General features: G+C 35.9%; 1 protein-coding gene across 1 annotated transcript; it reads right to left on the bottom strand.

Moving 5' to 3' along the window:
- Positions 1 to 2,079: 2,079 nt before the first annotated feature.
- On the bottom strand, positions 2,080 to 7,614 carry LOC132106989 (polyisoprenoid diphosphate/phosphate phosphohydrolase PLPP6). The gene is made up of 2 exons (XM_059513112.1): positions 6,962 to 7,614; positions 2,080 to 3,868 (listed from the first exon to the last, which is right to left on the bottom strand). Exons 1-2 carry the CDS (start codon positions 7,440 to 7,442, stop codon positions 3,501 to 3,503), a joined length of 849 nt encoding a protein of 282 aa, XP_059369095.1. The 5' UTR covers positions 7,443 to 7,614; the 3' UTR covers positions 2,080 to 3,500.
- Positions 7,615 to 12,190: the final 4,576 nt, after the last annotated feature.

Here is a 12,190-nt window from a genome sequence, read left to right on the forward strand (position 1 = left end):
ATCAGCTATTGAGTGTCAATGCTCTGATATGTCTGATATTTATGCTTACACAATAGATCAAATAAGTAGTAAGCTAGCAAATATGAACACTTTTTTTTCTTTTTACTAGTAAAACAATTACAAAGAAACAGCAGGCAACACATTGAAGTGAATATGAAATATGGAAGTATAGAAAAGTTAAATAGTGTGTGAAATAGTGTTTTTTTCTTATCTTTAAAACCTAATATGTTGTTTTATTTACAACTTCTAAAAAATGTTTTGTGTGTATGTGTAATCAGTCCTTTCCTCCTGTACTCAAATGCACCTTCCCATTTACAGTGTGGGCTGATATGTCATAAGTGTCTGATAAACACTTAGGAATATAATTCCAGATACCAAAAAATTTAAAAGAATCATTCTTTAATAAATTAATTTACTCTGTTCAGACCTTAAGACTCATTTTCTGAATTATTCGTTCGCCACAGAGACAGTTTTCTGGTGATAACGTCTAATGCTATAACTGCTTTCAAATTTAATCTTATTGCATAAAGTGTTAAAATTTTTCGAGCTCCTTATTATTGTAAAATGAACAGACCTACTGTATCATTTATCATTTATTCTGCAGGGTGATTTACACCAACACAACTCAAAAGTGTTACGGAAAGCCTTGAAAACCTGAAGTGCACTTCTGTTGGCCAGTCTTTCAAATATTTTCCCATGAACACACTCTGTTATTTGATATGGGACCTGTCAAAGAAATGATGTATGCACTAAAATACAAGGGCAGAAAATAAATATTTTGGTACAAGCTTGAACAAAGTCTCAAAGTAAGGGTTGACAGTTTATATTGAAACATGACAAAAATACATTCTTCAATGGTTTTCCTTATATTTAAATGTCTCAAAACCTGTTAACACTACACAATAGAACAAGATTATGTGTTTTGTTATTTGTTCTAAAACGGGTTTCTTTATTAACCTTTCCCACACCTCCGTATGGAAAAACTTACAGCAATAAAACATCACAGGCTGCAAGTGGTGCAAGATATTGCTGAGCTTCTTATCTTCTGAGACAGAGCTTACTGTAAAACACATATAACGCTGGAGTTTCCTGCTTTAGAGTGTCAAAGATTTACTCACGAGATAAGATGTTCAAAGAAAAAATTATTCAAAGACACAAAGATTAGATGTCTTCATATTTATTTAGAAAATACAATCACATTATGATGGATGTAGAGTATATTTTACATCACACATATAATCAACAATCATAGCAGGCACCACAATAAGCTTATGAATATCCCTTGTTAATTTGACTTTGGTGAATGTAAATTGCCACTTGTCACTGCAAGACTACACAACAATCAAATGTCAGATTGTGAAATAGCTGGTGAAACCATTTAAAATGAATGTACACCCAAAACACCTGAATTAATTAAAAATGTCTTCCTAAAGAAAAAAAATAACATGCATGGTACCTAGCAAACAACCATCACTAAAACAATACCAAGTTATTGCAATTTAAAAATAACATTATTGGTTGCCATATGTCAATTGTGATATTGCACAAAGGATCAAAGAATTCACTTTGAAGAAATAACACAGTTATTGCGAAGGAAAAATATGCATATGGCTCTCTTAAAACAGTCAAAATGTCCACAACCTTCACCAGAAATGTATTACTGTGAATCATTCTGAGTGTGTGTGCTATCAGAAAAGAAATATTTCATATCAAAGAAAGAAGAAAAATCTTTTGATTTTGGGGTGGATTAGTCAAAATATCTTTGATGCCACAGTACTTTAAAAGAGGAAGACTTATGACTGGATAAAGCCGACAGTCAGCTTGACAGTGTTTCAAAAGTCTCTTTCAACTGTTCAACCAGCCTGAAAGGGTTAAACAGAATGTTAGAAATTCTCATTAAAAATACATGCAGACATTCACATGCTGATAAAAATAAAAACCAACCAAAACAAATGGAAATTACAGAATTGACACCTGCCTGAAAAAAAAGTGGAATGAAAATGAAATGGAAAAAAATACACTATTATTATCATCACATTTACAGTATAATGCATAATATGGAGAGACCCTGTAAATCTTTATTTTTCCTATTCAGTTTTTCTGCATAACCAGTGGAATGTGACAACAAGATGTACTATATCTAAAAATATGTAGACACTTAGAAATAATGGGTTTGGCTATTCCAGACATTTCTGCGAGAGCAAATGTTAATTTTCCACAAACTGTTGCTGCAATGTTGGAAGCCAGTTCTCTTTAATGTCAGTGCATGTGTAGTATTAAGACTGTGCTCAGTGGAATTAAAGGAACTGCCAAACCTGGTTATAAGACCATACATACTGTATATTTTTGGCCATATAAACATACATGAAGTAGTAGTAGAGTGACAGTTATTTTCAATTGTCAACAACTAAGTCTATAAATTTTAAAAAGTTCATGCAAAAACGCAAATGGGAAAGTCACCCCCCCCCCCCACTGTCTTATTAAGATAATTATTTGAAAATTTCTTCATCCACAAACACAAAATTGTTGGTGCAATTTACAGCTGCTTAATGCAACCAAATGGTCATTATGACAGGTTCTCCTGTGATATATGGCAACAATTTGCAGCATATCACGTGATTTATGGCTCTGTGGCTTTAACCCAATTAAAAAACAGCTAATTTGAATTATATAGCAAAATACAGCAAACCTCTATAGAATAATAAGATTGACTCAAGTGCAATAAAATTTAACAGTGGTTAACACGGTCACAATAAAAGCACAGAAAAATAAACAATTTCACTCTTTTGAGACACAAACACAGAACAGAGCTTTAAAAACACACACAAAAGACTTTTTCAGAGGATTGATATCAGTGTAATGAACTCTTCAGAGATAACAGAACTACTCCCCTGTGAATGTCTATTGAGGACGCCGCATACCCTAAAGGTATTAGATCTGCGCAAAAATTTACCCCCATTTCAAATCCTCTTCCTTTGTTTAATGAAATATTCATTCATGAAGACCTTTTCATATTAATTAGAGATCTGGCTGGTTTTTAATTAAAATGGAAGCAAAATCTTCAAGATGATGCCTAGTGTTGCAGGTGTTATGAAAATGTAGTATCACAATGCTGAGGTTTTATTCTGTAAACAAGAACACTGATGTTAGAAGCCAGAGGTCGCCCCAACCATCCTCCGTTGATAAGGACCAATCCTCAAAAGAGCAGAACAGGATGGCAGCTGATTCATTAAGACTGACAGTACTGACAGAAGTAGAGAAACAGCTTCTGAAACCGGTTTACACTTCTCTAACTTAAACTCATTTATCTGTTCAATATGATCTAATGTGAACCTAAAACCTTGGATATTACTGGCAGATGATATGTGACTTTACATTCAAGAAAACAAGATAAGCTCAAATAAAGAAACTTGACAGACATTATGGAATTATTACCGGCTTACTGGCAGCAAACGAATGTGTCAAGATCCTCAAATAATGGGGACCTCAGTCTTAGCTTTTCACTGAAGCTGTCCAATCGCGCTTTGCAACACGACTGGAGACAACCAGAGCATCTCAACCAAATTATATTGCCAATAGCCCATGAGGAAACCAAACGCGACGTCCGTCACGTGATGCCGTCCGAGTAGGACTCTAGAAAAACCAACAAATGTGGCCCAGAGCAGGACAAGAACGCGGAGTGGGGCCGCCAGCACCAGATGGGCCAATAGAAAGCGGGCACACATTGCAGCACGTGTGGCATGGCCTGATGGGAAGGAATAGCCATCCACAGAGAACGTGGCAAACATGTCCATACGGTTATGGGCAGGACGTCGCCGCCGTACTATAGCTTTCATCGCGCCGACCAGGACCAGGTCCAGAACCAAGGCTGAAAAATAAATTATGAAAACGTAAGTCAGGCCAACTTGTACCCAACCTAAATATAAAAGGTATAGTTCACCCAAAAATTTTAATTACCCCATGATGTAGTCACCCTCCAGCTAGTGTACATGACTTTTTTCTTTCAGACAAATATAATTGAATTTATATTTAAAAAAAATGTCCTGGCTCATCCAAGCTTTGTAATGGCAGTGAATGGTAGTCAAGATTTTGAAGCAAAATAAAGTGCATTAATCTATTATAAAAAGTGCTCCACACGGCTCTGGGGACTTAATCAAAGCTTTCTGAAGTGAATTGATGTGTTTGTGTAAGAAAACTATCCATATTTATAACTTTATAAACTTTAATGTCTAGCTTTCGCTAACTGTCGTACACATGTTCACAAGAGAGTGAATCTTCAGTGGATAACATAGGACCATAGACTGTAAAAACACATGGACATAGTGTCTGTGACGTCATCCGTAGGTTTCCAAAAAGCATTTCTGAAGCGCGTCACTCCTGGATAATCGAAAATGGGTAAAAAGGTGGGAGCTGGTTTCTGAAACCATGCCCACCTAACTTGATGGCGGTGACAGCAGCGGCAATCCACCTGTCCCTCAAGTGGCCACGCACTTAATTATGCAGAACTTTAAGGCTTAATATAATTTAAATGGATGAGTTAGAAAAAAATGCACCACCCTAACAGTTATCATGAAGAGCAAAATTAGCTATATAGACTAAAATATTTTTTTGGACCAGGCTGTAAACATGTTTTGTTTGGTGTAAAGATGGGCATTTTAACATGGGGAGTCTATGGGATTGACTCCCTTTTACAGGCAGTCTCTAGCGGCCAGTCGATGAATTACAGTTTAAGTCACTTCCATGTTAGTCTCAACCTCAGACGTCACGCCCGCAGATCATTGGCTAAACGTCTGATGCAGATGGGACACAAAAGTGGAAACACTTCAGTAGTGTCGAAGTCTTCATCGGATTGGTTGAATTCTACAGGATTTCCGGGAGACGTGTGTTTTGCGTTCTTTAATGTTCCGCCTGGAAACGAAGATATCGTGGAACCAAACCCCCTCACGAAAGAAGAAAGCCGTAGTGTTTACAACCGTGATAATGAGCGCTTATCAGGATCAGCTAAACAATGTCGGTCAAATGGCCTCATGGGCGGGCCTTGACCAATAAAAGCTGCCATGAATTCCAGACCTTCAGCCATCAGTCTGAAGGTCTGGCTATGCAAGACTACTTCTGTATTGGCTTTACGAGAGAGAGCGGGAAGTGGCTGCTTGTGTCGGACGTAGGTAAGAAGTGACGAATGCAGAGCAAAACAAAACACTGGTCACGAATTCAAAGTACAAAACGAGGATTTGTAAAGGAAAATGTTGGATGATTTTGAAATAAACCAAGAGAAGACAACAACAAAACAAAACTTGGTTCTCGCAATACTAGCTTATGCCACTCTCTCGTGAATGTGCGTAGAACTGTTGGCAGAAGCTAGAGATTACGGTTTATAAAGTTTTAAATAAGGATATTTCTCTTACACAAATGCATCGATTCACTTCAGAAGGCATTTATTAACCCCCTGCAGCCGTGTGGAGCACTTTTTATGATGGATGTATGAACTTTCTTTTGTTTCAAAATCTCGGCTCCTATTCAGTGCCATTATAAAGCTTGAAGAGCTAGGAAATTTTTTAATTACAACTTTGCATTCATCTGAAAGAAGAAAGTCATATCTATAATGGCTTGAGGGTGAGTAAATCATGGGGTAATTTTTATTTTTGGGTGAACGATCCGTTTAAGGCCAGTTTACATTTACACTGCATTGAAAGACACAGACCTATCCAAGAGTCATTAGATTGCAACCAGAAAAAACAAATGCAGATCAACGGCTACAGGCGTTAAAAGAAGCAATGTACTGATCGGAAAAAACCTGATGAACATGTTTGTTGCCGATTGTCTCCATCTGTCATGCAATGTGAACTGGCCTTTATATGATGCCATAAAACGTGTTTGAAAATGTGTTTGTAGAAATGTCACATACATTTGCATAAAGTCCACTTAATAGCTGCTTTGGTCTGTCCTCAAAGAATATTTGGGTAAGCATTGTATGAACCTTCAATACTAATGCCATAGTTAGCATATATAATCCTGTTTACAGCTGTTCATGAAGCCGTGGGAACTGAAACCCGATAATGGTAAGGAACATTACATTTTCTACACACATTCTGAGTGGCTGACCAATCACAATACCAGCTGACCAACCAGAGCAGACTGGGCTTTTCACAAAGGTGGGCTTTAAAGAGACCAAAAGCATTTCAGGCAGTGGGAATATGTCTGGATCTCTCTTCAGCAACAAACAAGAAGCCTGTTGCATTTTAAACAGGTTGCCAATAAGCCACATCGATAATGGAAAGCTAAACTGAATGGAAACATGATTCACCTGCAGGAACACCAGGCACTGAAAACATCTGATTAAAGAGAGGTCTAAAAGAAAAAGTCATATGGAAAGTGGGAGGAGATGAAGGTGGCTATGATATGAGTCTTGCATCATTGAAGAGAATGAGCCTGAACTAGAGCCAGAAAGAGTGGAGAAAATATATAAGAAAACTAAATATGAAGCTAGCCTATAAGTTTGATATAAGTTGACTAAACAAAAGGGCTGATGGAGATTTATGGACAGCAGTGACATAGCTTTAAAGAAATGGTCCAGGTCCTCTTACAAGGGGCCGCAAGAGAGTGCAACGGGTTCTGTGTAAAAATCAATGTTACCAGAAAAAAAAAACCCTTTTTATTTACTACTTTTAATACATCTAACGGTGACATTTTCTACTATTTTACTATGTAACGCAATCAAGACTAAATATTTTATAAATAATATTTTACAATAATGTATTATATATGAAATGTTCAGGTTAATAATAATAATAATAATAATAATAATAATAATATAGCCTTTTACGTTTTAGTATGATGCCTCACATGAAGATGATCGTATTTCGGGCGTCCGTGACATCAACAGATCGACCACCTCTGTTCTATGGTAAACTCATTTGGATGTCGACCAATTCATTAGTAAGCAGCAGTTAAAGCGCATTACCCATGAGCAGGTTCAGCATGACCTCCTGACCGGCGGCGCTGTCGCTTTTGTACAGGGAGTATGCGGCACCGGCCAGCCACGGGATCCCGTGTCCGGAGATCTCGACGAGCTTCATGAGCGGCCGCACGCTGCCGCAGGACGCGTCCTCACATGCGCACACCCCGAGGCGCTTCGACAGCCACAGGTCGATGGCCAGCAGAGAGCTGAGCGCGATCCCAATGATGGACGGGTTCAGTTTCATACAGTCTTCCTCCGGTAACTGCTGCCCGCCGGTGGAGGAGCTGGACGACCCCGAGCCGCGTCGCCGGCTGGGGCTCTCGGAGGCTCGGAGCCGGGCCGCGGTGGGATCAGAGCCCTGCCTCTGCAGCAGGTGCGGCGGGGGAGTCCGGCTCAGAGAGATGAACTCGTAGCGCCCGTTTCCACCGGCGCACGGAACACTGCCGCTGCGCGCCGCGCCGCTCCGCGCTTTAGGAGAAGGCATTTCACTCCACTAACGCTAAGACGGGCTTGTCCGAGAATATTGGAATGTCTTCTGTGTTATAATATAGCTTTTGGATCTATCTTTTTCAGGTCATTGTTTTACAGATGACAACAGAGAACTGGTCTTACTGGACTATCGTGCAGCGCCATCTTTAAAAAAACAGCTCTCTGCGCAATGCACACTGGGGGAAAAATGGTATTCTTTAGCCTAGTGACTATATTACAAAATAGTGGGAATTTCGAGGCTGGTATATCCTGCTCTGTCGTTGTATGTCAATCCTAAAATATGTTCTGATATTAATAGGGCTTTATTTAAGTTTATTTGGAAGAATAGAACTCAATATTTGAAAAGAAAAACTATTGTTAGAACTTTTTCAGAGGGTGGGCTTAATGTCCTTGATTTTAGCACTCTTAATCTTATTTTTAAAATCAATTGGATTAAACATTGTTTGGCCCAGAGTAAATCTATATGGTTTTATATCCCCAATTTGTTTTTTGAAAAGTGTGGTGGATTACGTTTTCTACTATCGTGTGACTTCAAATACAGTAAACTTCCCATAAAATTATCTAACTTTCATAAGTAATCATTAGAAGCATGGAAAATAGCCTTTAAGCATAATTTTTCTCCACATACTTGCATCCTTTGGAATAACCAATTTGTATTGGCTAAAAACAAGAGCATATTTAAAAAAGAATGGTTTGATAAGGGAATTATATTTATTTCAGACTTATTAAATATTGATGGTGAGATTTGTTTCTTTTTCAGGGATTGAATCTTCCTGTAGAGATTATAATTTGGTTGTGAAAAGCATTTCCCCTAAATTGCTTTACCTTGTGAAAGTACATCTCAGGTATAATTCAGCTGTCCGACAAATTCCAAATCTTGTTATTGGAGGTATTAATATTATGGATATTAAGTGTAATAACTCACATATTAGGAAATGTCTTACTCGTGATGTCAGCTGTTACCAAAAAGCACTCATAAAGTGCAAACAATCTTTTTTTATACCTTCCACTGAGAAAATATGGTTGGCTACTAATACATTTTTACTGCCAAAAAAGGCAAAGGAAGTAAATTTTAAGATACTGCATAGGTACTATCCTTGTAACACATTTATTAACAAGTTTAGAAAGATGTCTCACCAAAATGTTCTTTTTGTAATTTAGAAAATGAAACACTTACACATTTATTTTGTAACTGTAAATATTCTGAAGACTTTTGGAAACAGGTATCTAGGCTGGTTTTTGATATATTTTATAAAATAATTAAAATAGTCGAATCTATTATCCTTTTTTTAAATTGTAATACTGGATCAGATGTAGCTGATAACACTTTGAAGGTGATAATTATTTTTTGGGAAGTTTCATGTACATAAAGCAAGAATAATGTCCATTACTAGTCAAATGTCAAAAGTATTATAATAAACGCAAGGTAAAAATCAACATGATGGAAGCTGTCTGATATTTTAACTAAACTATATATATATATATATATATTGGATTAATAAATAAACTGATATGCAGATGGCGAGATTTGTCATTGCTAAGGTTCTACTACATAAGTAGTGGTTTCTGTCATATGCAATGAATATTTAATAAAGCAGAAAACACATAATTGCATTTGTCTACATTCTTTTGACTAAAAAGTCTTGAAGAAAAATGCAGTTGCCTCTTATCTGCTCAATGCAATATTTTATTAATGATGTCGAAACAATAATAGTAAAACATTTATTTAAAAAAACGCAGTTTTCTCAAGTTCCGAGATATATGGTAACCTAACATGTCTATATGGCGATTATAAGAGATAAAATACGTAAACTGAATGAAGAAGATAAATTCTTAATTGATGATGAGTTGACTTTAGAAGAAATGGATGTAGCTTTAAAACAGATGAATAATAATAAATCACCAGGTATAGATGGATTAACTACTGAATTCTTAAAACATTTTTGGAAAGATATTCGGAAATTATTATATAATGCATTTTTAGAATGCATTCAGGAAGGAAGCTTATCACCTACTATGAAAACAGGTTTGATAACCTTACCTAAACCCAATAAACCTTTGATATTATTAGATAATTGGAGACCAATAACTTTATGGGAAGTCGTGGCCTAATGGTTAGAGAGTCGGACTCCCAATCGAAAGGTTGTGAGTTCGAGTCCCGGGCCGGCAGGAATTGTGGGTGGGGGGAGTGGATGTACAGTGCTCTCTCCACCCTCAATACCATGACTTAGGTGCCCTTGAGCAAGGCATCGAACCCCCAACTGCTCCCCGGGCGCCGCAGCATAAATGGCTGCTCACTGCTCCGGGTGTGTGTGTGTTCACTGCTCTGTGTGTGTGCACTTCGGATGGGTTAAATGCAGAGCACGAATTCTGAGTATGGGTCACCATACTTGGCTGAATGTCACGTCACTTATTATGTACAGATTATAAATTACTTGCCCTTGTGTATGCTAATCGTCTCAAACAGGTTATTGGGAAACTGGTAGGAGTATCAATCAGCATTCATTAAAGGAAGATATATTCAAAACCATATTAGACTAATCCTGGATATGATCGACTATCAATCATTGATACAATCAGAGAGCTTAATTTTATTTATAGATTTTTTTAAAGCATTCGATACGGTGGAGCATGAATTTATATTTACAACACTTAGAATGTTTGGGTTTGGGGAAGGGTTTTGCAAGGTTATTAAAATGTTTTATATAAATATTTTTAGTTATATATCCCTTAATCCAGGTATGACACCCAGAATTGAAATTCTGCGTGGAATTAGACAAGGATGTCCTATCTCTCCAAAATTGTTTATATTGTGCACTCAAATATTAGCTTATTTAGTTGTCAACCATCCCCAGTTAAAAGGAATAACCATTTCTGATTACGAATATCGAATTAGTCAATTTGCTGATGACACAGTAATATTTTTAAAAGATAAATCTATAGTTAAAAAAGCCCTGAACATTATTTCAGTATTGTCAAGAGCTTCAGGCTTATGCCTAAATTAAAAAAAAAAAGTGAACTTTTTCCTTTGTTTTCATGTAATGAAGATAATATAGAATCCATTCCTGTTAAATCTGAAGTGAAATACTTAGGTTTAATAATGTCTAAGGAAATACAAACGCGAGAATTAGTAAACATTGATGAGAGAATTGACAGTATGAAAAATCCCTTAATCATTGGCTTATGAGAGATCTGTCTATTATGGGCAGAATCCTCTTGACTAAAGCAGAAGGCATATCTAAACTAATTTACCCATGCTACTCCCTTTATGTTTCTCCTCAACTGATAAAAAAGGATAACTCTATTGTGTTTAATTTTATATGGAAAAACAAAACTCATTATATTAAAAAATCTCAGATGATTAAAGAATATAAAAACGAAGGGTCTAAAAGCCACTCAATTTGAATCAACGGTTGGAGTTCTTAAAATGAATTGGATTAAAATGTATTTAGCACAGCCAAACTCAATGTGGTTTCAGATACCAAAGTATGTATTCAAGGAAATTGGAGGGTTAGAATTTTTGTTGAAATGTGATTTTGAGGTTTCCAAATGGCCAATTAAACTTTCAAAATTCCCCAAACAGGTTTTGTTTTATTGGAAAATGTTATTCACACAAAATTTTACTCCGCATGGTTCTACCTTGTGGAATAACAGAACCATTACAATAAATAGAAAGACAGTATTCAAACAAGAGTGGTATGAGAAAAATGTTTTATATGTTATAGACCTTTTAGATGGAACTGGGCAAATTATTCAACATAATTCATTCATGGAGAAGTTTGAAATAAAATGTTCCTTTAGAGAATTTAATACTTTGTGTAAAGCCATCCCTCTTGCTTTAAAACAATTAATACAAAACACTCTTACGTATTCAAGTGTGTCTGTTAAATTGCCTGAGTTAAAGATTGGAGACTTATATATTGGGGACAAAAACTGTAAGAACAAAGTAATAGGGAATGTATTCAAATGTAAATTATTTTCAGACTTCAATACACCTTCAAAATTAAAACAATTTGAAAATGAAATATTTAAAAACAAATTCAGTAATTATCTTAAATGGCCAGTTCTACCTAAAATGAAGGATATTCAGTTTAGGATTATTAATAATGTGTATCCAGCAGCTGAAATATTACGGAAAAGATTCCGTTTTGAGGTAGATCCTTGTGTTTTTTGTTTAAGAGCGTGAAACCATTGAACATTTATTTTTTCTCTTGTCCAGTCACATTAAAGTTCTGGCAGGAACTTTACAGCTGGCTAAATATTAATATCAACACTGGCATTCTATCAATAAATTTGTTTCAGGTTTTGGTTTTTGCCGATGTAGATGGTCTTTCGAAAAATACGTCATTGATGTTGAACATTATTATCACAATGGGTAAATATCATATACATAAAAGTAAGTGGAATAACAGTAAACCCTCTTTAAACTGCTTTAAAAATGAATGTCATAAATACTTAGAATCTTTGAAACTCTTATCCAAAGATAATCAATCCCATGAAGATCTGTATTAAACCATGTATGAGTCTCTTTCCTTTTAAGACTGGTAAAAAATTTGCCTTTTTTTTCTTCTTTTTTTTTTGCAACCCCCTGAAATGTTTAAAGTATTTTTGTTTTGTTTATTGTTATTGTATGTAGTGATATATCTATCTATCTATCTATCTATCTATATATATATATATATATATATATCTGTATATACACAGACATTTATGTATGATGGAGATGTGACTGTAATAGTGTAT

Source organism: Carassius carassius, chromosome 27 (assembly GCF_963082965.1).
Source record: "Carassius carassius chromosome 27, fCarCar2.1, whole genome shotgun sequence".
Taxonomy (NCBI): Eukaryota; Metazoa; Chordata; class Actinopteri; order Cypriniformes; family Cyprinidae; genus Carassius; species Carassius carassius.